At 32.0% G+C, this 22,476-nt stretch overlaps 3 protein-coding genes across 3 annotated transcripts; all 3 read left to right on the top strand.

Annotated features, from left to right (window-relative positions):
• Positions 1–575: 575 nt before the first annotated feature.
• On the top strand, positions 576–1,286 carry LOC129905130 (NADH dehydrogenase [ubiquinone] iron-sulfur protein 6, mitochondrial). The gene is made up of 3 exons (XM_055980523.1): positions 576–752; positions 876–1,052; positions 1,120–1,286. The coding sequence occupies exons 1-3, from the start codon at positions 624–626 to the stop codon at positions 1,186–1,188; spliced, it is 375 nt and encodes a 124-aa protein (XP_055836498.1). The 5' UTR covers positions 576–623; the 3' UTR covers positions 1,189–1,286.
• Positions 1,287–8,753: 7,467 nt separating this feature from the next.
• On the top strand, positions 8,754–10,479 carry LOC129906425 (antigen 5 like allergen Cul n 1-like). Its single transcript, XM_055982199.1, has 5 exons — positions 8,754–8,974; positions 9,031–9,186; positions 9,813–10,057; positions 10,117–10,209; positions 10,295–10,479. Exons 1-5 carry the CDS (start codon positions 8,846–8,848, stop codon positions 10,443–10,445), a joined length of 774 nt encoding a protein of 257 aa, XP_055838174.1. The 5' UTR covers positions 8,754–8,845; the 3' UTR covers positions 10,446–10,479.
• A 3,956-nt stretch (positions 10,480–14,435) lies between these two features.
• Positions 14,436–21,904, top strand: LOC129905571 (uncharacterized). Its single transcript, XM_055981069.1, has 5 exons — positions 14,436–14,797; positions 14,986–15,170; positions 20,109–20,229; positions 20,290–20,545; positions 20,599–21,904. The coding sequence occupies exons 1-5, from the start codon at positions 14,733–14,735 to the stop codon at positions 20,878–20,880; spliced, it is 909 nt and encodes a 302-aa protein (XP_055837044.1). The 5' UTR covers positions 14,436–14,732; the 3' UTR covers positions 20,881–21,904.
• Positions 21,905–22,476: the final 572 nt, after the last annotated feature.

The raw sequence follows: 22,476 nt of genomic DNA, 5'->3' as shown, positions 1-22,476 counted from the left end.
CGTTATTTTTGGTCAAACAAAGTTAATTTCAAAAAGAAAAACCTCTCTGGAGAGTTGCCATATAATGGGGACTTTTCACGAGTCGATTCTTGTCGAACGTAAGTCGCAGGCGACTAAAGTGACATTCCCCATAGAAAAATAATAGTCGACCGAGGCTAAGATCGACTCGTGAAAAGTCGGCATAAAGATACATAGGTGATAGGTACCAATTTTGACATTAATATCGGCCCATCCGTTTAGGCTGCAACTTCGTATACATACAGACAGACTGACAGACGGACTTCTGGGACCTACTGTTTTGGCATTCTCTATCATCTTAATGTCATGGAAAATTGTTATCTCAACTCTTTTGTTTTGTACGAATGCATAACTTAATAGTACCTATATCGCAAGTAAAATAATAATTTTTACAATTTACTGTCACCCTGTTATTGAATCCATTCAACGAGGATAGTTTATCAAATACACAAACCATCAACAAATTTACACACTTTATTTTAATAGAGGGAAATTTTCACTGAATACAACCATTTTCATTTGACATTTCTCATTTTTTGACATCTGTCAAAATCAACCAGTCGTGATAAAAAAAAATAAATTCAGCAGAGAACCAAAAATCCAGAATGGCCTGCAAGAAAATCATCTCGGATTTGCATCTTTTGACCAAGTCACCACTCAAAGTAGCTGCCATTGGAAGTGCTAGACAATTCTCATCTAAAAATGATTTAGATAAAGTAACACATACTGGTCAAGTAAGTAGAAAATCCAACGAATAACTGATGACACAGAAGAGAAAATCAAATTAGAATCCCATGTCGCGATGATGTTACGCAAACATTTTTCTTTATTATATTTTTGTTGTTTTGATTTTGTAGGTGTTCCCAAAGGATGACTACCGTAATGTACGTTTCACAAATGCCACACGTTATGTGAATGAAAATTGGGGCATTAAACTGATCGATGAGATTCCACCAAAAGAATGCACCGAACGTGTTGTCTATTGCGATGGCGGAGATGGTCCATTGGGTCATCCAAAGGTTTACATTAATTTGGTATGAATTTTGTCTTATTTCGAAGAAGTCAGTGTAAGTTGTTATTGGTTCTCTTTCTTTACTACAGGACAAACCTGGTTCACACATTTGTGGATACTGCGGATTGAGATTCGTCAAGAAAGGTGGTCACCATTAAAGGGACAGATTTGGTGGACGGAACGTGTTGAGGGTGTAAAATCTTAAATTCATAAATAAATAAATTTGAAATCTTATGAAATAGATTAGGATTTTAAACGTTGTATTTTTTTGAGAAATTAGCGCAAAATTTTAAACAAATTAGTTAAATGCTTAATCCATTTAAGCAATTCACTAAGTCAAAAGCAGACTGATTTTTAACTTAGTAAATTACTAAAATGGCTTAAGCATTTTATTAAATCGTTTAAAATTTTGCACCATTGTTTATTTGTAAGACTCCTTGTCCTTGGAGCTTTGAGTCATTGTACAAATGCATCAAAATGAAGATCAAACTGTTTTCATATTGTTTTGTTGGGTTTAATCAAATTTTCTAGTGCTGGTGGACATCAATGAAGCTTTTCGATAAACAAATTTTAGGCCAATGTAGAAATGATTTAAAATTCACTAAAGTGCTATGGATAATGGAGTGCTTTGGAGACAATTTAACCTTAATCATAAAGTTGCTAGACAACTACTTGCCAAATAAAACAATCAAAATTTAATCGAAAAACATTTAAAACTTTTATATCTCAGTGTTTTTTGAGCCTACCTTAATTCTTTATTGGTTCCTATTTTTAGAGTGGTGCAGCAGAAAGCCATGTATGCTAACGCTCTAATTTTAAGTAGATATATTAGTCTGAACATTTATGTAAAATTAATAAAATAATAACAGAGCAGCGGAAAACCATGTAATATATAATGTAATATCAGACTAGGATTTTCAGTGTAGTATGTATATAGGTATCTTTACTCTTGTGCGGAGCTTTTTGTCATAGGCTCGGGTTGAGCTTCACTTTATTTGTTTACTTTTTTGCTAGGTGTTATACAATGTTTGCAATGTTTTACAATATTTATGTATTACAATACTTCATTTCATAGAATTTTAACATCATACAGTTTTCTTAATACAATTTCAATCCATATACATTATATAATTCAAATTCATAAACTTAATTTTAGTTTTGACTGAGGTAGCAGTGTCCACTATAAATTACAGTCTGAGATAGCAGACGCCACTATAAACTACAGTCTGAGATAGCAGACGTCACTAGTTTTAGAACCTGGTAATCCAATTCTGGAACCTAGTTCTTTCAAAAAGCGGAGAAGCACTCTGTACTGTATACCAGATTGGTACTTTCCTAACTCAAGCACGACTCGATTTGTACTAGAGCTGTGTCAATCGTGATTGATTCGGTCTTTTTGACCCGTTCACCGAAAATTCTGAGTGATTGCAATCACTATAAACCAAATCAATCAATCCTTATATCAATCTCGTTCATAAAATAAGAAAGTACGAAGTAGAAAAGTACGTTTCGTTCATCCAAATCGTTTACAATCAAAAACCACGAAGTGGAAAAGAACGTTTCGTTCATCCAAATCGTTCACAATCAAAAATCATCTAAAAAATCTCTCAGAACTCGGATTTCGTTCATACCATTCATTCTCAATCATCATTTCGATTCAATGCATACAACTGATACAAGTTTATATAATCAGGTTCAGAGTTTGAATTGAATCGGATTCAATTGGGAATTTCTATCGAATATCTGCCCTTGACTTCTTTTTATTTTTGATGTATCTATTTCGACGTTTTGAACTTGGCGGAGACATAGGGCCTAACTAATAATCAAATTTACCATTAAAATTTTCCAAAAATATATTTTCAAAAAAAAGCGGAGATAATTAGATTTTAATAAAACTCTCATAGAAAATATAAACGAAAAATTGTTTTATATGGTTGCATTGAAATGTTAATATTACAGGTTATACGCGATTTCTTGTTTCTTCTCTCATTTGTCAGAACGAAATGAGTGAAAAAGGAATGGTTTCGATTAAATGAACCAAAGAACGATTGATAGAAAAGACCGAATCTTTGGTGAAATCAATCTTTGAACGATTCGATCTTTTGAAATGAACGATTTGCCTAGCTCTAATTTGTACTGGATTTTATCCGGTGTCTTATATTTATTTTTGTAGTAACTAGATGTGAACTGTAAGAGACAGAAAAAATCCAGCACAATGTTTTACTTCAATTTGTAATGTATCATTACATTACACTATGGCTACGGTGACCATCCGTCCCGGTTTACCCGGGACTGTCCCGTATTTCTACAGCTTGTCCCGGGTTTTTATTTAAGAAACCCGGGACGTATAAGTGTCCCGTATTTTGTAATTTGTCCCGTGATTGTCCCGTATTTGCACATTCTCTGATTTTTGTATTCAACATTTTAAATAATTTGTACGGAAAACAAGAAAACATTGGTTGGAAATTAAAATTTTTCTAATTTTTCGATAAAGCATTAAGCCTAGTACGCTGCTGAAGCAAAACGAAAATTTTTCTAAGTCTCCAAAGTCAAAAAACTTTTTCTGCAAGAAAAATTGCCTGGACAAATAAATGGAGGTGGCAAACGATTGAAAGCTCTCCATATATTCTAGCACAGATAACAATTTCGTTACCTAAGCTGCGTAAAATAAGGGAAAATTATGAAAATTCTTTAAAAAAAATTGAAATTTTTTGAAAAATCAATATTTTTAAAACGATCCAATGAATTTGTATCTGTCCCGGGTTCGGCTTCCAGAAATATGGTCACCGTAACTATGGCCCAGTTGTACAAACGTGGTTCAGCCTCGGATTTCGACGGATTAGCACTGCATCAACTTTAGTTCAAGGATGAATTTAGCTATTTCAACCTATATGGACCTAGAACCAGTGCCAAAAATCACAGAATTCAGAAGATAAAAGTTGCTGATCCACGGATTAAATATTTGTGCAACTGGCCCTATCAGTGCAGGTTGTACAAACGTTCAGTCTTGGTTCAGAAATTTAACTCATTGATTTCAACGGTTCAAGTATGGATGTGGCTATTTTTGCATATATGGACCTTAAACCAGTGCTTAAAGCCTGGTACGCTGCTCGCGCTAAATTTTAGCCGAGATAAAATTCTCATACAAGTTATCGATAATTTGTATGGGATCCATTTTAGCTCGGCTAAAAATTTTCGATAATTTGTATGGGAGCTACAATTTAGCGCGAGCAGCGTACCAGGCTTTAAGCCTGTTACGCTGCTCGCGCTAAATTTTAGCTGAGATAAAATTCCCATACAAGTTATCGATAACTTGTATGGGATCCATTTTATCTCGGCTAAAAATTTTCGATAATTTGTATGGGAGCTAAAATTTAGCGCGAGCAGCGTACCAGGCTTTAAGCTCAACTTTAATACCGATTTTAAGAGATAAATGTTGTCTGATCCACGGATTAAATATTTGTACGGTGTATTAGGTATTCTTAACTCTTTAATTTTAATTTGTTTTTTTAATTTGCCAAACATTTCAAATTATACCCTAAAGCCTGGTACGCTGCTCGCGCTAAATTTTAGCTGAGATAAAATTCCCATACAAGCTATCGATAATTTGTATGGAATTCATTTTAGCTCAGATAAAATTTTTCGATAATTTGTATGGGAGCTAAAATTTAGCGCGAGCAGCGTACCAGGCTTTAAGGGCCAATTGTACAAACGTGGTTCATCCTCGGATCAGGAATCTAACCCACCGATTTCGGCGGATTACCTGCGGGTCAACTTCGGTTCAAGCATGGATGTGGCTATTTTTACTTATATGTGTACCTTGCACGGATGCTAAACCGGAACCTTACCACCGATTTCAGAAGATGAAAGTTGCTGATCCGCGGATCAAAATGAGTCCCATACAAATTATCGATAATTTGTATGGGAATTTTATCTTGGCTAAAATTTAGCCCAAGCAGCGTACCAGGCTTAAAAGTTTTCTTTAATTTTCAACCGGAGCTTCCTTTTAAACCGTATGATACCTATTCTGTTTTTCTTATTTTTAATACTTTTATCCTGGTACGTAGATTGAGATAAATTTTAGCTCCCATACAAATTATCGATCAAAATTATCCCATACAAATTATCGATAACTTTTATGGGATCTATAGGTCAGCTAAATTTTAGCTCGATCTGCGTACCAGGCATAAACGAAAACGCTCTCAGCAACGTTACATTTCTATAAGAACTGAAGTCTTGTGTTGCAAAAGCAGGGGTCGAATTACGGCATACGTTCGTTAACGAATGGTTGCTATGTGTCCCTATCCTTTTCTAATAATTAAATAGAGACAGAAATAGTCAAAACGTTAACGTATGATCGTAATCGTGTGCCGTAATTCGACCCCAGATCTCCTTTAGTATAATTTTCTCTTCTTCAGGTGCATGTATGTCGATCTGTAAAGTACTTCGAAGGGTTCTGAGTCATCTAAAAAAATTCGAAAATTATTGTTGTTTTCTTTTCAGTAATGTAGTATGAAACAGACATATTGTCGGTGCTGCCTCATAGTCACCTTAATGTATTTGAGACACTGACGTTACACTGACGTTAACATGACAAAAGTTTTAATTAGTTCCCCATTGTTGAAACTTCAGACATAAGAAAATACCTATGTACATATAATTCTTGGAACTCTACCTACTTTGATTTTGTATAATAATAAAACATACAAGACATACAAAAATAAGTGTTTCCCCGAAATCAATGATAACATGAGATATCATTTCCTGCGGCATGATGCATTCTCTATCGCAAAAAAAATGAGCGAAAACAATAAAATCAAATATCAGTCTTTTATCATCTATTAAAAAATATAAATTACGGAGATAATACAAATTTTAATAATCAACCACTTGAGCTACAAACTGAGGTAGGGTATTTTGAAAAAATAATAACACTGGTTTAGAAGGGTTTTGTTGCCGAAACAAAAATATACTTTTGTGAAGGTTTTTGGTGTGTTGAACTCCGAAGTCAGAAACAACTTATCAGCTCCCGTTTATGAGATATTACCGTTAGAAAACGCAAAAAACCGTTTTTTTTAGTTCTTCGGACCTTATTCTTTTGTATAAGGAAAATTGTTAGAGTATATTTAGTAACGGTTTCTATAAAAACTATTTTCCATTTTTCGATACCTGTTTAAATCTTTTCAATATCGTTTGTTTTGCCCGAGATATCTTAAAATGAAGTAAGTGGGTTTGGCTTCATATGTATCATAAAGGAGATAATGACGCTTTAAAATTTATTAAATATGCCAAACAACTGAGGATATCTCGGGCAGTAAAAAAGATATCGGAAAGATTTAAACAGATTTAAAAAGGTGGAAAACAGTTCTTATAAAAACCGTTACTAAATAGGCTTTAACAATTTTCCTTATATAAAAGAATAAGGCCCGAAGTACCGCATTTTCTAACGGTAATATTTCAAAAACGGTAGCTCATTAATTTTTTTTGACTTCGGATTCGAGTTCAGCACACCGAAAACCTTCAGAAAAGTATATTTTTGTTTCGGCAACAAAAAAAAAGTTTAATTTTGTTAACCAGTGTAATAAATAAATAAAACGTATGAATAGGTCGAAAGTACTCGCTCCTGTTGGTCAATGTGCCATAACATACGTGTACTAGGTAACCATTCCCAATACTTAATTTTAAAGCCTGGTACGCTGCTCGCGCTAAATTTTAGCTGAGATAAAATTCCCATACAAGTTATCGATAATTTGTATGGGATACATTTTAGCTCGGCTAAAAGTTATCGGTAATTTGTATGGGAGCTAAAATTTAGCTCGAGCTGCGTACCAGGCTTAACCATTCAAAATTTTATATAGAAAGGGCCGTCATGAATGATAGTTAAATCTTGGTACGCAGATCGATCCAAGCTAAAATTGCCATACAAGTTATCGATAATTTGCATGGGATAGTTTTTATCTCGGCTATGATTTGTATGGGAGCTAAAATTTAGCTCGATCTGCGTACCAGGCTTAAATAAATAAAAAAAAAAACGTAAATGAAAAATTTCGGTTGTAAATTTAAATGTTTAACCGCCGAAAATGGCTCCAACGATTTTGGTTGAATTTGGCATATTTATGGCCAATTTCATAGAGCCCTTTCATATATTTATAAGGCTTACGGCCATATTATTCACTAGTTTCAAAAATACATCTGGATGTAAAGAAATTGAAATGTCAAAAATAAATCCAAATCCATAATATTCACCATCACACAGAGACAAAAATAGTCATTTTTTTTCAGAGTTAAAATCGGGATTTGGATTTATTTTTGACATTTGACAATTTTACATCCAGATGTATTTTTTAAACTAGTGAATAATATGGCCGTAAGCCTTATAAATATGTGAAAGGGCTCTATGAAATTGGCCATAAATATGCCAAATTCAACCAAACATCAGAAAAACAGTGATATTGACAGTAACCTACTTTTTACTCAGCATTATTTAAAAAAAATTAATATTTTTTTCGTACACTCCATACAGTTGTGAATATATTTGCAAATTTTTAAAATATGCAATATATCAAATTTGTATTTATTAATTAAAGTTTACACACATTTTAAGATAATAATTGACAAAAACAGCAAAAATATTGAAACCCTGCAGTTTTTAGTAAGTGTACTAAAACTAAATTAAAAGAATCTTCCAAATTCAATTAGTTCTCATAGGAAAACAATTATCTTGTTGTTTATTATTATGATAGGAGTTAATGACTTGAGTAATCCTGTAAGCTGTAATATACCAGATAATTAAAACGAGGTTTTTTAACGGGTTTTGCTCGAATTATATAACATTTTTTGTTTTAATTTATTTACGTAAAACAAACTGATGCAAATTTAGAGTTCAAGCAATCGGAATCGACTGTTAACTTTATCAGTTAATAGACACTTATAAAATCAATTTTAAAGATAACAGATAGAAAACTGCATATAAATAGAGGGCGCAAATCATTTTTAAACTAAAAAAAAAAAAAAAAAAAAACAAAATGAACTTCACAAGCTTTATCGTATGCGTTCTAAGCATCATTATTGTTGTTTTGTCGCTGATCATCACCATCGATGCCAGGGTAAATAATTATCTAAAAATGTATCATTAGTTTAAGGAATTTTGTTGTTGTTTTGAAGAAATTATCCTTTTTTTGCTCACAATAACATTTTTTTTTTAAATTTCATTTTTTGGAATTTAATAAAAATATTTTTATTCTTTTAACATTCTCAGTCAAGTGACATGACTAAGTATTGTACCCAAGTCTGCTTGGGTGGAGGATATGGTGGTATTGGCGACTGTATGGTGAAATGTCTAAATGGATAATTCCAGGATCGTATTAAAAGGAGCTTCAAAAGATCACAGCAAAACATGATTTAATAAATTTAATATCTACATAAATCTTGAAACTTTGAATGACACTTAACAAAAAAGTTTTTTTTTTTAATATACCACCAGTTAGTTTAAATAAGATCCACGGATTTGGAGATCCTTTTACCTCTGAACACATTTTTGTTTCTACAAAGCTTTATAGAATCAGCTGAAGCATCTGTAAGGCATTATAGAAGCAAAAAGCAAAATAAACGCATTGATGGCTGTAGGTGTAGAGACTAATAGCCTGTTTTTTTTTTTGTTGCAAAATTAGCTCATTTAGGCTGTAGTGAAAACAGGCTATAAAATATTAACATATTTAATATACATAGCTTCTTCGACCTTAAAAATAAAATACATCGCTCAATACGAATTTCTTTGTCAATCAAAGTAAAATCAAAATTTTTAAACTAATCAAAATGATTCCCGAAATAACTTTTCTTATCATCTTCTTGAATTTGGCTAATAGCTATGAATACTGCAATAAAGAAACAAAGGTGTGCATGGGAAATACCAAACGACACATTGTCTGTTTTAAAGAACAAATTGTAAGTGAATTCATTGAAGACTTTTTGTGTTTGCAAGCCTTTGTTTGTTTTCACAGACACCAGAAGCCGAATATCAGAAACATTACCCTATGACTGATTTATTCAGGAATTGGATTCTCTATTGGCATAATTATTATCGAAACGAAGTTGCTTGTGGAAAAGCACAAGGCAGTGAAGGCTATTTACCCCGTGCTTTTCAAATGAGGGAATTGGTAAGACTTTACTTAGGCCGTGTGCGAATTGGGTTAAAATGTTGGTTAAATTTTCTACCACGATTTAATTTTGACGTTTGGTTAAAAAAGGGATCCAATTTAGTTTTTTGCTGTGCGATTGGGTTAAAATGTGTTAAATGGGACTTTTTATTTGGTACTATTTTGATTAAAATTCCCTCAAGATAAAACAAAATTACCCTCAAAAATGGTTTTTCTTATATTCAATTAATTTTTTTTAAGAAAACCCACCTGAAAATTTATAAAATTAAATATCCTAATATGAAAATGTAAGAAATTCTCAATTTCACATACTTTTTTTTATTTTTATTGATAAATTCCGACTTCATTACGATCAAAAAGAAATTTGTAATTCCGTCTTCGAACACTAATTCATAGTTCACTAGCTGCCAAAAAAAAAATTTCTATCTTGAGAAACGTCAAATTTTAACCACTAGTGTCAAATTTTACCCTGCTCTACAGCTGGGTAAATTTTAACCCATTTTATTCACCCCGCTAGTGTCAAAGTTTAACCAAATGTCAAATTTTAACCAACATTTTAACGCAATTCACACACGGCCTTAGACGAAAACGTATAAGAACCTTTCTCATACCTATTCTTAAATTAGGCTTGGGATTACGAACTTGAGTATATAGCAAGTATTCATGCTGGACGATGTAAAATGCAACATGATCAATGTCGAAATACTGAACGCATACCAATATCGGGGCAAAATTTAGCCTATCACAAGACAACAGGACCTCCTCGTAAGGCATTGGATCGGGCACAAATTTCAATATATAATTGGTATAAGGAATGTCAATATATTCCAGAATCCATAATTCATAATTATGGAAAAATAGATTCAACTGCGTAAGCCAGAGGAGATTAGAAAATATTTATGAATTTGCTATTATCTTGTCGAATTTTAGAAAAATTGGTCATTTCACGGTTTTGTCTAATGACAAAGTTGGAAGAGTTGGCTGTGCCATGACTTTTTGTACAAGCTTTCCGGATAAAGATGAGTAAGTCAAATTTAATGCGTGACAGTCGATAAAAACACAAAATTTTGTGCATAATAAAAATAATAAAATTTTTTTTTATTTATAGAAAATGGGTTTACAATTTCCTAACTTGTAACTACGATTACACCAATGTTCCCGGATATCCTGTATATAAAATTGGCAATACAAGAAATTGTGACGGTTTTAACGGTGAAATAAGTTCAAATTTTAGTTGTCTTTGTGCAAAATCATATTAAAAATTCAAGCAATAATAAAATAAATTTCTTTAAATTATTTTCTTTTCTTTTATGACTATTTTTGACCACAGTACACATAAAAAGTTAATATCTTCCGAACTGACATTGGTCGCCAAATTGTCAAAACATGACAATTTGGCGACCAATGTCAGCAACCGTAATTCTAAATTGTTTTAAATTACCGACGAAAACGCACAAAAACAGGCACACCACACGGAGAAAAATGAATCTAGTATTTTATACTCCATATGACTAGTAAGGAAATTAAAGTAAAAAGCCCTAGATTTTAAGTAAAATTTACCTTACGTATTGAACATTTCTTGGTTCCGTAAAGTAATTTTTACAAGAAAATTATGGTGAACAAAATAAAGTAGTATATACCTTACGAGTAGCAATATTTTCTTTACGTAGAGTAAAATAAACCTTCATCCAAAAAAGTGTATGACTCTTTTCACTTTAAGATTCTAGTAAAACATATTTTACAAATTTAACTATTCTGTGAATAAGTTTTACCTTACACTAAGGTAATAATATTACCTAATTCTAGGAATTTTCCCCTATACATAGTAATAACTCTTAATTGCTGTCATTGAAAAGTCTGCCATTTTGTCTTCCATGTGTTTTGGAAATTTTTTTTTTGTCAAAGCTTTTAGGTGTGCGGGTGCGGAATAATTAATAAAGAAATAAAATCTAAAAAAATTATTTTCTCATTTGTGTTTTTCTTTTGGAAGTGTAATGTTTTCATTACTTTTTGTGTTCTTTTAGGCGTTGTTATTGGCTCCGTAATTACGGATAGCATATTTTTTTCTTGTGTTAGAAAAATATATAGGTATCCATATGGATTAACATCATTCAATCTAATTAATTCATGAAGAATTAGATAAAAATTGGATCAAATAAAGTCAATTCCATTTTTATTGATGATATTTTCCTAAATAAAATTGTTTGTTTGCACCTTACAAAATTATAATAAACTAGGTAATTTATGTAATTATTGAAAAACATAACAGGGTCATACGTTACTTACTTCTAAATAGCTTTGAGGATTAAGTACGTGTTACCTAGTTATGCTTTTCAATAATTACAAAATTCAACTTTTTTATTTTAATTTTTGTAAGATAAATGCACACAATTTTATTTAGAAAAATGTCATCAATAAAAATGAAATTGACTTTATTTGATCCAATCTGGAACTAAATTATATACCTTCCATAGAGAAGTTCAATTTACTTTAAAAATCAGTATTTTCAGCCTTATAGTACGGTAAAATATGTACCTAACTTTCTAGTAATTTCTATTAGAAAGTCATACAAAAAAAGGCTTTACTGTAAAGTTAATCCTAAGCTATAAATTTACTAGAAAAGTAAGGTGAATTCCATTTTATTGGGGAGTCATCCCTATTCAAACTTTACATTAAAGTTAAATATACCAGAAATAAGGTAGCTCATACCTTATTTTTTCTCCGTGCACTAATTGAAAATATAAAAATTAAAGGCCGACCTGTCAGATTGGTGCCCATTTTTGACAAACAAATTTTGAAAACGTTCGGAATATATTACCTTGGCTGTGTTCCTTTGGGCTCAGTAAAGAACTTTTTAGTACTTCTGAATCCATTCAAAAAACATTTTTTCTATAGAAGAAATGGAGTTGAATACAACCAGAAGTACTGAGCAGTATACTTAAGGCCAAAGGAACACAGCTCTTATTATGTGTACTGTGATTTTTGACACTCGTCATATTGTAAACGGATAAGCCTGGTACGCTGCTCGCGCTAAATTTTAGCCAAGATAAAATTTCCATACAAGTTATCGATTATTTGTATGGGACTCATTTTAGCTCGGCTAAAATTTTTCGATAATTTGTATGGGAGCTAAAATTTAGCGCGAGCAGCGTACCAGGCTATAGCAAATAAATGTTTTTAAGGATTCAAAAATCGAATGACTGACTTTTACTTTCTGTTTGTATCTTTTTACTGGGAATCAATTGTTTCGTCATGCAGTTGATCAGTGTGTGCGTATTGCGTTCATGGTCCATCTATTAATATATTTAACTTGTGCCCAAAAGCCTTTAGCTCGCGCTAAATTGTAGCTCCCATACAAATTATCGAAAAATTTTATCTGAAGCCTGGTACGCTGCTCGCGCTAAATTTTAGCTGAGATAAAATTCCCATACAAGTTATCGATAACTTGTATGGGATCCATTTTATCTCGGCTAAAAATTTTCGATAATTTGTATGGGAGTTAAAATTTAAGCCTGGTACGCTGCTCGCGCTAAATTTTAGCCAAGATAAAATTCCCATACAAGTTATCGATAACTTGTATGGGACTCATTTTAGCTCGGCTAAAATTTTTCGATAATTTGTATGGGAGCTAAAATTTAGCGCGAGCAGCGTACCAGGCTTGAGCTAAAATGAATCCCATACAATTTATCGATAACTGTTGATTAGCTGTTCGCGTTAAATTTTAGCCGAGATAAAATTCCCATACAATTGTATACTTAAGTTATCGATAATTTGTATGGGATCCATTTTAGCTCAGATAAAATTTTTCAATAATTTGTATGGGAGCTAAAATTTAGCTCTATCTGCGTACCAGGCTTAATTTGTAAAATTTAGCGCGATCTGCTTACTAGGAGTGGAAATCGTATGCTTTTAAAGTTTTCGCCAAGTTATCGATAAATTGTATGAAAGAGTCAAACTTTTATCGATAAATTGCATGAAAACAACAAAGCTGCCACGACGATTAAGAAAACTATAGATAATTTTCTCACTTTTTTTTTCTTTTTAGTTCTTCTAAAGCCTGGTACGCTGCACGCGCTAAATTTTAGCTCCCATACAAATTATCGAAAATTTTTAGCCGAGATAAAATGGATCCCATACAAGTTATCGATAACTTGTATGGGAATTTTATCTCAGCTAAAATTTAGCGCGAGCTGCGTACCAGGCTTAAATAAAAAAGCCAATGCATTTCTTATTGAAGAGATTTTTTCCGAAAAAAATAAAAATATTTTTTAACTCACCACAGCTGTAAACCAAAATCGAAAAAAAATCCATACTCACCACGATTTTTTTTACTCGCAAAACAATGTGCAGCCCATTGTTTTTGCGGAAAAAATCTTACAACAGTCATCTGTTTACCACAGAAATTTTGTCTGCACCACTAATTTTCTTTTTATCGAAAAGAACTAGATCGCGCTAAATTTTAGCTCCCATAAAAATTATCGAAAAAAATTAACCGAGCTAAAATGTATCCCATTATCGATTATTTGTAAGGGATTTTTATCTCGGCTAAAATTTAGCTCGATGTCGATATCTGCGTACCATTCTTATGTCGTTTTCCAAAATTCAAAAAGTGTCACTCCTTGCTATGTAATCACTCCTAAAAGGAGTGATTTCAAATTCTAAAATTGAAAAAAAGTAGTGAATTCTTTAATCCCAAAATTTTGAAAGAGTGACGGAGTGATTACCATAATACTTCTACATTTGACTTCATGGACTGCTTGTCAAATTGTTGGGTGGTTGTTTTAATTTTTTTTTTTTGTGAAGGAAATTATATTTATTTATAAAAAAAATTCAATAAAGTATTGTAAAAAAATCAATAAAAGTTAATTTAAAAGATTGTGTTATTATTTTATTTATTATTTAGTATTACAAATACATGCAAAGCCAAACGTCAAATCACTCCACTTGTCAAATTCATCGTGAACAAATTCCAAAATTGCACAAAAAACGAGTGATTCACTAACATAATTTTTTAAAACAACATTAATTTCTGTCAATAATTTCTCTAAAAAATGTCAATCTTCTTCCAAAGAACCAAGAGCGAATACTTTTCGAATCCCCTACGTTGTTCACATTTTCGCTCATTTCATAATGCATTCAGTGCTCCAAACTCACATTCAACCTCACAACCATCCCAGTTCAAATCAAAAATATCCCACAACAAAAACAAACTGAACAAAAAACAACAACAACAAAATTTTATTCATTTGCCAACCACAAAAAAATATCCCAAAACATGCGCATTCCCTCAACATTTTTTTCTATGCAGATGCAAGAAACCCGAGAAAAAAACGTAATTCGTTCGATTTCGAGAGAATTCCGGCAGCAGGCAGCAAAAGTTTTCTGACGAGCAAGCAAAATAAAATAAAAATCAATCCTCAATTATTGTGCAAAATTGCAAACAAAAAAAAAAACCCAAAACAAACTTCTTTTTTTTATAATTATATCTCCAATTTGGTGGAAAAAGTAAAGTTTTTTTTTTAATTTAGTTTTTTGTCCAAGTTAGAATGGATATCTTGCGTAAAATGTTTAATAAGACCGAAAACGAAGCCAACACCGACGACCCCAAGAAGTAAGTACACTTAAACCCGAGTACGAATAAAAGTACACCAAAATTGTTGTTGTTGTTGTTGGTTGAGTTCCCATAGAGAAGCATAGGAAGCATCTCGTTTATCGATCGACGACAAATTATCTTCCATTGCAAAAAACCTATAAAAAACCATTTTTAATGGAAACTAAGAAATAACAATTCTCTTTCAGTTCTTCATTGGAAGAAAAGGACGGTTTCCGGAAGCCAAGTTGGTTCGATGAATCGGACACGGACGATGAGCTCTTTGGGGACAATCGGAAGTTCGTCTTCCAAGTCTTTACCAATCCGATGGAGTTGCAGAAGCATTTCGAACACCAAATGCAGCAAATAATGGAGGCTGTTAGCCAATACGAGGGTAGGTATGGGTTTGTTTTTTTTGTGGGGTGGTGGATCATCTTTTTGTTTTGTCAGGGGAGGAATGGGTTCTTTTTGGTTTGTGGGTTGCATTTTTGCAGGTGGGTGGTAAGAAGGTGCACCTTTTTTTAAAAATTTCTATTGCGCATTTAGTTGAACGAAACAACTTAGCACGAAAAAAAGGTTGGCACTGTTTAGGGGATTTGTTTGACCAAGTGCGGCTGACTGTCAATTTGAGATTTTTTTTTATATTTTTAAAGCAAAGTTGGTTTGGTATAGATTTTTTTTGTGTGTGATTTATGTACACACAGAAGAGGCTTTTTTTCTTCTCTTCCGGTGTCGTTTTGTTTTTTTTTTTTGTTAATTAATGAGGAATGGTTTTGTTTAGGTAAATTCTATAGATTTTGTTTTGCAGGTTTAAAGCATTTTGCTAAAATCAATTGTCAAGCTTAGTAATGAATCCACTTTGTCGAATTTAGTTGGTTTATTTATGAGTCATAATTTTTTAACTCCAATGCTCTTCAATCAAAGATCATAAAAATTACTTTTATTCCTATGACTTTGGTGTTGAAAACTTGGCTAGCTAAACATTAGCACTATTACATACTTAACAAAATCAAATTCTATCTGATTTGGGAAAAGACGCATGTTCTTTTAAGCCTAAGATGTCGGTAAAAAATCAGGGGCCCCAGCCAGTAACTTGATACAATCGAGTTTGGTCTATATAATTCGGTTCTAGCGAGGATTTCAATGGAAAATGCTCGATCGATACAAAATAAGCGCTGCCACTGCTCGATTGTATGGAGTTAACTAGATTGTAAAGTTACGTGCTAGCACCTAAGTACGTCTTCTGAAGGAACCTTTAACACAGGTCTACAAGGTTTTTGGTGCCGAGACTATGGTATACTTTTCTATAGGTTTTCGGTGTGCTGAATTCTAATCTGAAGTCAGAAATATCCTATCAGATCCCGTTTTTAAAATATTACCTTTAAAAGATGTAAAAAAACTACTTTTGAGGTTATGCTTTTATGTGAAGACATTTTTTTTTTAAATATAAATTATAACGGTTTCTATAAGAACTATATTCCTTCTTTCAAGATCTTTTTAAATCTTTTCGATATCTTTTTTATTGTTCGAGATATCGTCAGTTTTTTTTTTGGGTTATTGTAATGTATCAAACAGATATCACGTTTTCATCTCCTTGTTGATAAAAACACACTTACTTCATTTTAAGATATCTCCGGCAGTAAAAAAGATATTGCAAAGATTTAAACAGGTCTTAAAAGAAGGAAAATAGTTCTTATAGAAACCGTTATGAATTATATTAAAAAAAATTCTTCAAATTAAGGCATAACATCAATAGTGGTAAAAAAACGTTTTTTTTTCTAACGGTAATATTTCAAAAACGGGAGCTGAGAGGATATTTCTGACTTCAGATTCGAGTTCAGCACATCAAAAACTTATAGAAAAGTATATCATAGTCTCGGCACCAAAAAAAAAATTAAATTTTGTAGACCAGTGTAATCCTTCAGTACAAGCACTTTCTTTAAGATAACTGAAGTTTTAAATGCACTTTTGGACCATTTTCTTCTTCCTTTTACTTACTTTTTATCATACTTTCTTTACATGGTCCAACATTGAACCGTTTGTGAGTCCTGGACGCACAACCGCGGTGTACAGCTATCCTTTTTTTCTTGGACCTTGTTACATAAGAAAAGTCCCGTATTGGTCTGGCTCCTGGGACTCCCACCTCATTGAATTCATAATTCTGGGGGCAAGGCGTCAGGACAAATATTTAGTTTAATAATGATTTGTTTTACTTCTATTCTTTGTTGCTAAAACTTTGACGGTCCCATGATTGTACTTTCGGACATTGAACTAGGCTAACAGATTCGTCAGTCTTGCAGATAAAAAATTAGTATCAACCCATTTAAATTCAAAATTTGTTTTTCAAGTAAATGTTTTATGTTTATTAGTTTTTGCAGAGTGTCACAAAAGTAATGGGCAAAAGGCTATCAGAATTTGGTGACTTGTTCATAATTGAAATCTTTTTTCCCTTTTTTGAAAATTACAATTACAGGGCAAGTCCTTATAATAATAAACCAGTCTCAACCCTTAAATTTTTACTTGCGATATAGGTACTATATATCAAGTTATGCATTCGTACAAAAAAAAAATAGTTGAGATAACATTTTTCCATGACATTACGATGGTAGACAATGCCAAAAAGTGGGTCGCGGAAGTCTGTCTGTCAGTCTGTTTGTATAAGGAGCTACAGCCTAAACGGATGGACCGATTAATGTCAAACTTGTATGTAGCGTTATTTGGCGACTCTCCAGAGGAGTTTTTGGAGTTAATTTTTTTGGACCAAAAATAACGGTACTTGTCATAATACCGATTTTAGTAAAATTGAAATATCTCGAAAACGGCTCTAACGATTTTGTTTAAAAAATTCAAATGTTAGTTTTAAGCTAATGTCTATAATTTTGAAAAAATAATTTTTGGATTAAAAAAAAAAAAATTGAAAATTTTTTTTTGAAAAATCATATTTTCGATAACGGAACATTAAATTTTTTTTGAAACTTTGTTTTTTAGATTTTGATTATTGACTTTTACAAAATGGCATATCAATTTTATTTTAAAACTTTTTTTCCAAAAAATTATTTATAAAAAATTATTTTTTTTCAAAAACGGCTCGAATGATTTTGAAATTTTTTTTCTAAAAATGCATCTTAATATATCAATCAAAACTGCATACTTGTTTTGGAGGGCAATTTGATTTCAGATTTTATTTTATTTTTTTTTAAACGAATTTCATTTTTTTTCCAAATTTCTATATAAAAAGTTTTAAAAATTTAAGCAACTTTAACTTTAATAGCAAGTTCGTGCGACCCAGTCGTGCATTTCATTTTTCATTGTGCTGCTCTAAAATTTTAGTTTGGTACTTCGACCTTCATATGAATTCCATTCGTGTCCTATATTTGTTACGAATCCCGAAAAAAAAAACAAATACATATGTTCCTACAGAAACCATTGGGAATGTCAATTTATATGAAATTTTTTTTAACATTAACGGCCATATTATTCACTCTGGTTTACTTTGGATTTAAGTTAATTTTAAATTAAATCCATTAAATCTGAATTTCATAAATCCAAGGAATTATTTCTTTTGTTCATATAATTCACTCAATGCAACGAAGTGGTTTTAGGCCAGCCTAAACACTCGTTTGTATTGAAATCACATTATTTCAATAAATCCATTTATAACTCATAGGTTTCACAAGTTTTGGTATCAAAACTACGCTTTCTGCGCTAATTGGGTCATCAAGCTAGGCTGCTTATGACCGCCATCTCTACCTACCTACCTATTCACTCAAAAACAATAATGTGATTATTCAATAAATTTTGTATAATTTGCATTAATCTTTATTTTTCCTTCACAAAATACTTGACAAAACAACTGAACACTGTGAAAATGAATTTTACATCTGGATTTATAAAGTTAAACAGACCTCCAGAGAGCAGTTTAAATTTGTTTGGATTTAACAAAATTGGATTTAAAAAATTGGATTTAAGTAGTGAATATTATGGATTTGGATTTATTTTTCACATTCTTTAAATCCAGATGTATTTTTGAAACTAGTGAATAATATGGCCGTAAATGTTCAAATTTGGATTCCCAATTCGTTTATTTCGGGATTTTTAACAAAATCTTCAGTACGAGGGAAATTCATGTTAAGTTTGATTTTGACCAGCACCTTATTGCGGTGCTAGAATTCTTTGCGGATATCACGTTAGCTTCTCCAGCCAGTTATATTTTTAAACAAACGCCGCGCTGCAAGTTAACATGATAAGTTAGTTTAGTTCTGCTTTCAGCATCTGGGCTGGAGTCTGCCATCTTTACTCTGTCAAAAAAAAAAAATTCTCAGTACAGGGAAAATAAGACACTTGCATCACATTTTGGTTACCACGTATAGTATAAATCTAGTGCTTATAGGTATTACATATGAGTTACACCCTCCGACCAGGCGGCTCTTTCTCATCAAAATACAGCAGTGCTGCAAAAAAGAATTGATAATATTTTTATAATTACGAGTGCATTTCGACTAATTTATTACTCGTTCTTAGAAACAATGACAAATAGTTCTAATAAGTTGGATTAATTTTTAAATGAAAATTCTTTTTTGCAGAACTGCTGCAGTCCTGCATTTATGACTCGCCCATACTCGTATTTCTAAAGCTTTTGATTTGTAATTCGCATCTCAACGTCAAGTGATTTTGATTAAGCACGTTTGAAACCAGTCTTCTGGTAACAGTTTTTAATTCTCCTCTTGAGCAGCGAAGCAGCATCAAGCTGATTGTTTTGGTTACAGGTTCGCCTATTAAAAAAGTGACAATTTCCAATTTTGAGCCAGGCTAATCTAGTTTCTTTTACGTAGTCGAAAGTGTCGTGTGAAGGTGAACCTGTCAAAGCAAAACACTTTTTGCAAACGTTAACTCAAAATAGCCTCAATATTACTCTACAAGTTAGCTAGTGAAAGTTCCAACTACAAGAAGCAGCTCACACATCGGGAAATAATTTGCTTGAGACGTCTAGCCCTATGGAATTAGCATTTTTTGAGATATTAACAGACTTGTGTTAGACAGGATAGATAAAATTGAAGTGTTTTTGCAACCCATAAGCTTTATTTTGCTGTACACACCTTGAATGCTTTTCCTCGTTTCTTTTGAAATATTTGAAAATTGAAAATAATAATAGCAAAATTTACAATAACCAAATAATTTTCATATCTAAGCATCTTCAACTCTGTCTGTCTTACGAGTACATTAGGTACTTTTTTATTTTCAATCAACTTTTTTCCGAAAAAAATAATTGCTTTCTGTCTCTGGAATAAAAATTTGAAATTCACATTTGTTTATTTTTTTTTTTATTTTTTAGAAAATCCTCCTAAATTTGACAAGGACCTAAAGGAAGATTATTTAAAGCCTGGATTTGAGGAGCATTTCCTCGAGGAATTTGAAAAGCAGAAGAAAATGTTTGATACTGATTTGGATGGAGAGTAAGTTCAAAAATGTAAAACTGACTTCATTACGATTTAAATTAATTTTTGCATTCATAGAATCAAATCTAATCAATTACACTCTTTGTTGCAACGTGCTGTTGTTCCTGAAATGTCCAACATTTTGCCACGCAATGATAATCGTGCAAGAATGTTACAACCAAAGAAGAAGCTCTCGGATGAGGAAACCATTCTTGGCCGTATACATGGCACCTTGTTAGATGACGAGACACGTCCACCGGCCAAAGGAGGCCCTGATATGATCGCTCCGCCTATAAAAACACCGTTTGGGGGCGTCTTCGAGGGGGCCTATCAAGTAAGATTCAATTTTCCTTCTATTAAATTAAGTTTACATAATTTTTTCTCTAGGGTCCGAAAATGTTCCGTCAGAGTGTTATGGTGCAAACTGTACGCAAACCAGATGGTTCTTATGAAACCACCAAAGTTACCCAGGACTCGGAGGGTAATACACAAACCCAAACAACTCGGACTATAAATGGAAAATCCGAAACGGTCACTTCGTTCAGCAAGAACAACAAAAACAATGAAATTGTTTCGGCCCGCAAGGCCATTGGAAATGCATCCTCCTATTCGGACCGTAACATCTATGTGTCCAAACAAGGTTATGCTCTACCAATGAACCTCTGGTGACCAGTGGTCCCCAGCACCACCACCAATAACAACAGAACCACAACAACAATTGCAACTATTAATGCATCCATTATAATTGGCAATTGCTGCAGCAACATTATTACCCTTTTCTTCAAAATTATCTTTCAAATATATTACGTGTTAGTTCGTAGAGTCCTTAGTGTTTGGTGTTTTAGATGAAACTCGTAGTCGTAGGCCCGTCCCCCTATATAAACAAAAAAAACGGCAACAAAGCTGTTTCTTAGTATTTCTTGTTTGTACGCCGCGTCGCGTGCGCATGTAAAACAACAACCAACCATTAAACAACACAACAAAAAAACAAACAAACAAAAAAACAAATTCTCTTTTTTTTTTGTTTTAAACAAAAGACAAAAACAAAATTAAAATTAAAAAAACAAATAATTACTCAAATCATTACTCGCGGCTTGCCGCACTCTCTGTCTCTCTGTTTAAAAACAAAAAAAAAAAAATAAACTCTCTCAGGGAGAGAGAATGTGTAGCTTTCGAATGAAGTCATGCTATAGTCGGCGACCTCAGAAGTAGTGGGCTTCGAGCGGCGCTGGTTGATGTGTAATTAGACAAACAGATGCGTATTAGTTTTGGTTTATTCTAATGTCTGTATGTATTGAGTCGGTGGTCATAAAAAAAAAAAATGAAAAAGGATGGAGCAGGAGGAGGTGTATCAAAAAAATATTCACACATACACCTATAGGTGGACGAGATAAAGAATGACAAACATTATAACACCATTAAGAACAACAACAAGAACAAAAATCACCTTTTCGAAAAAATTTTCATTAATTTTTTTTATAATTTTATTGATTAATTTCGAATTTAATTTTTGTTTTGCAATTAGTTTTTTCTTTGTCTCGAATATATTTCACCTTAAAAAAAAAAAACATATATAATTATATACTAAATATATCACATATACATATACTTTACCCTTAAGTTTATCAAAAAAAATTTAAAAAAAAAGTTTGATGAGATCAAAAATTAAATCAATTTAACAAAAAAAAAACAACCAAGTTCCCAGGAGTCAAACTGGAAAAAAGACAAATCGAGGCAAAACATTTTTTTTTTTTGTTATTTCATAGAAACTTATTTTTTTTTAAATACTATTATTTTGTTTATTTTTTTGTATTTAATGAATTTAATTAATAACTATTTAAAAGAAAGGATTTTAGGTTTTTTTTTATATTAATTTACGCAATACTACTTTTTTTTTTAAATTCAAAATGAATGGTCTCAAATATTAATGCAAACATTTTTAAATATTGTATTAATAAGTATCTCTTAAATTTAACAAAACAAAAATAAATCATCACTGAAAATAATATTCAATGTATTAACTTCTATTATATTATATCAAAAATAAAATCAATAAAATCTTATTGTATATCTATACATATATGTGTGCAAATAATTTTGGTTGTTTTATTTCGATCAGAGTGAAATAGTGGAATTAAGAAATATACCTATGTAGGTACATAATATAAAATCGGAGTTAGATGTCGAGCACAAAATAATTTAAATAGTTTCAGCTTAAATTTTGGTATTATGGGTTGATATCACGAAACATCTAACAATTTAGCG

The sequence above is a fragment of the Episyrphus balteatus genome, chromosome 1 (assembly GCF_945859705.1).
Source record: "Episyrphus balteatus chromosome 1, idEpiBalt1.1, whole genome shotgun sequence".
NCBI classification, from domain to species: Eukaryota; Metazoa; Arthropoda; class Insecta; order Diptera; family Syrphidae; genus Episyrphus; species Episyrphus balteatus.
Note: the sequence above shows the minus strand (reverse complement) of the source record. Positions and strands in the feature narration are given on the sequence as shown.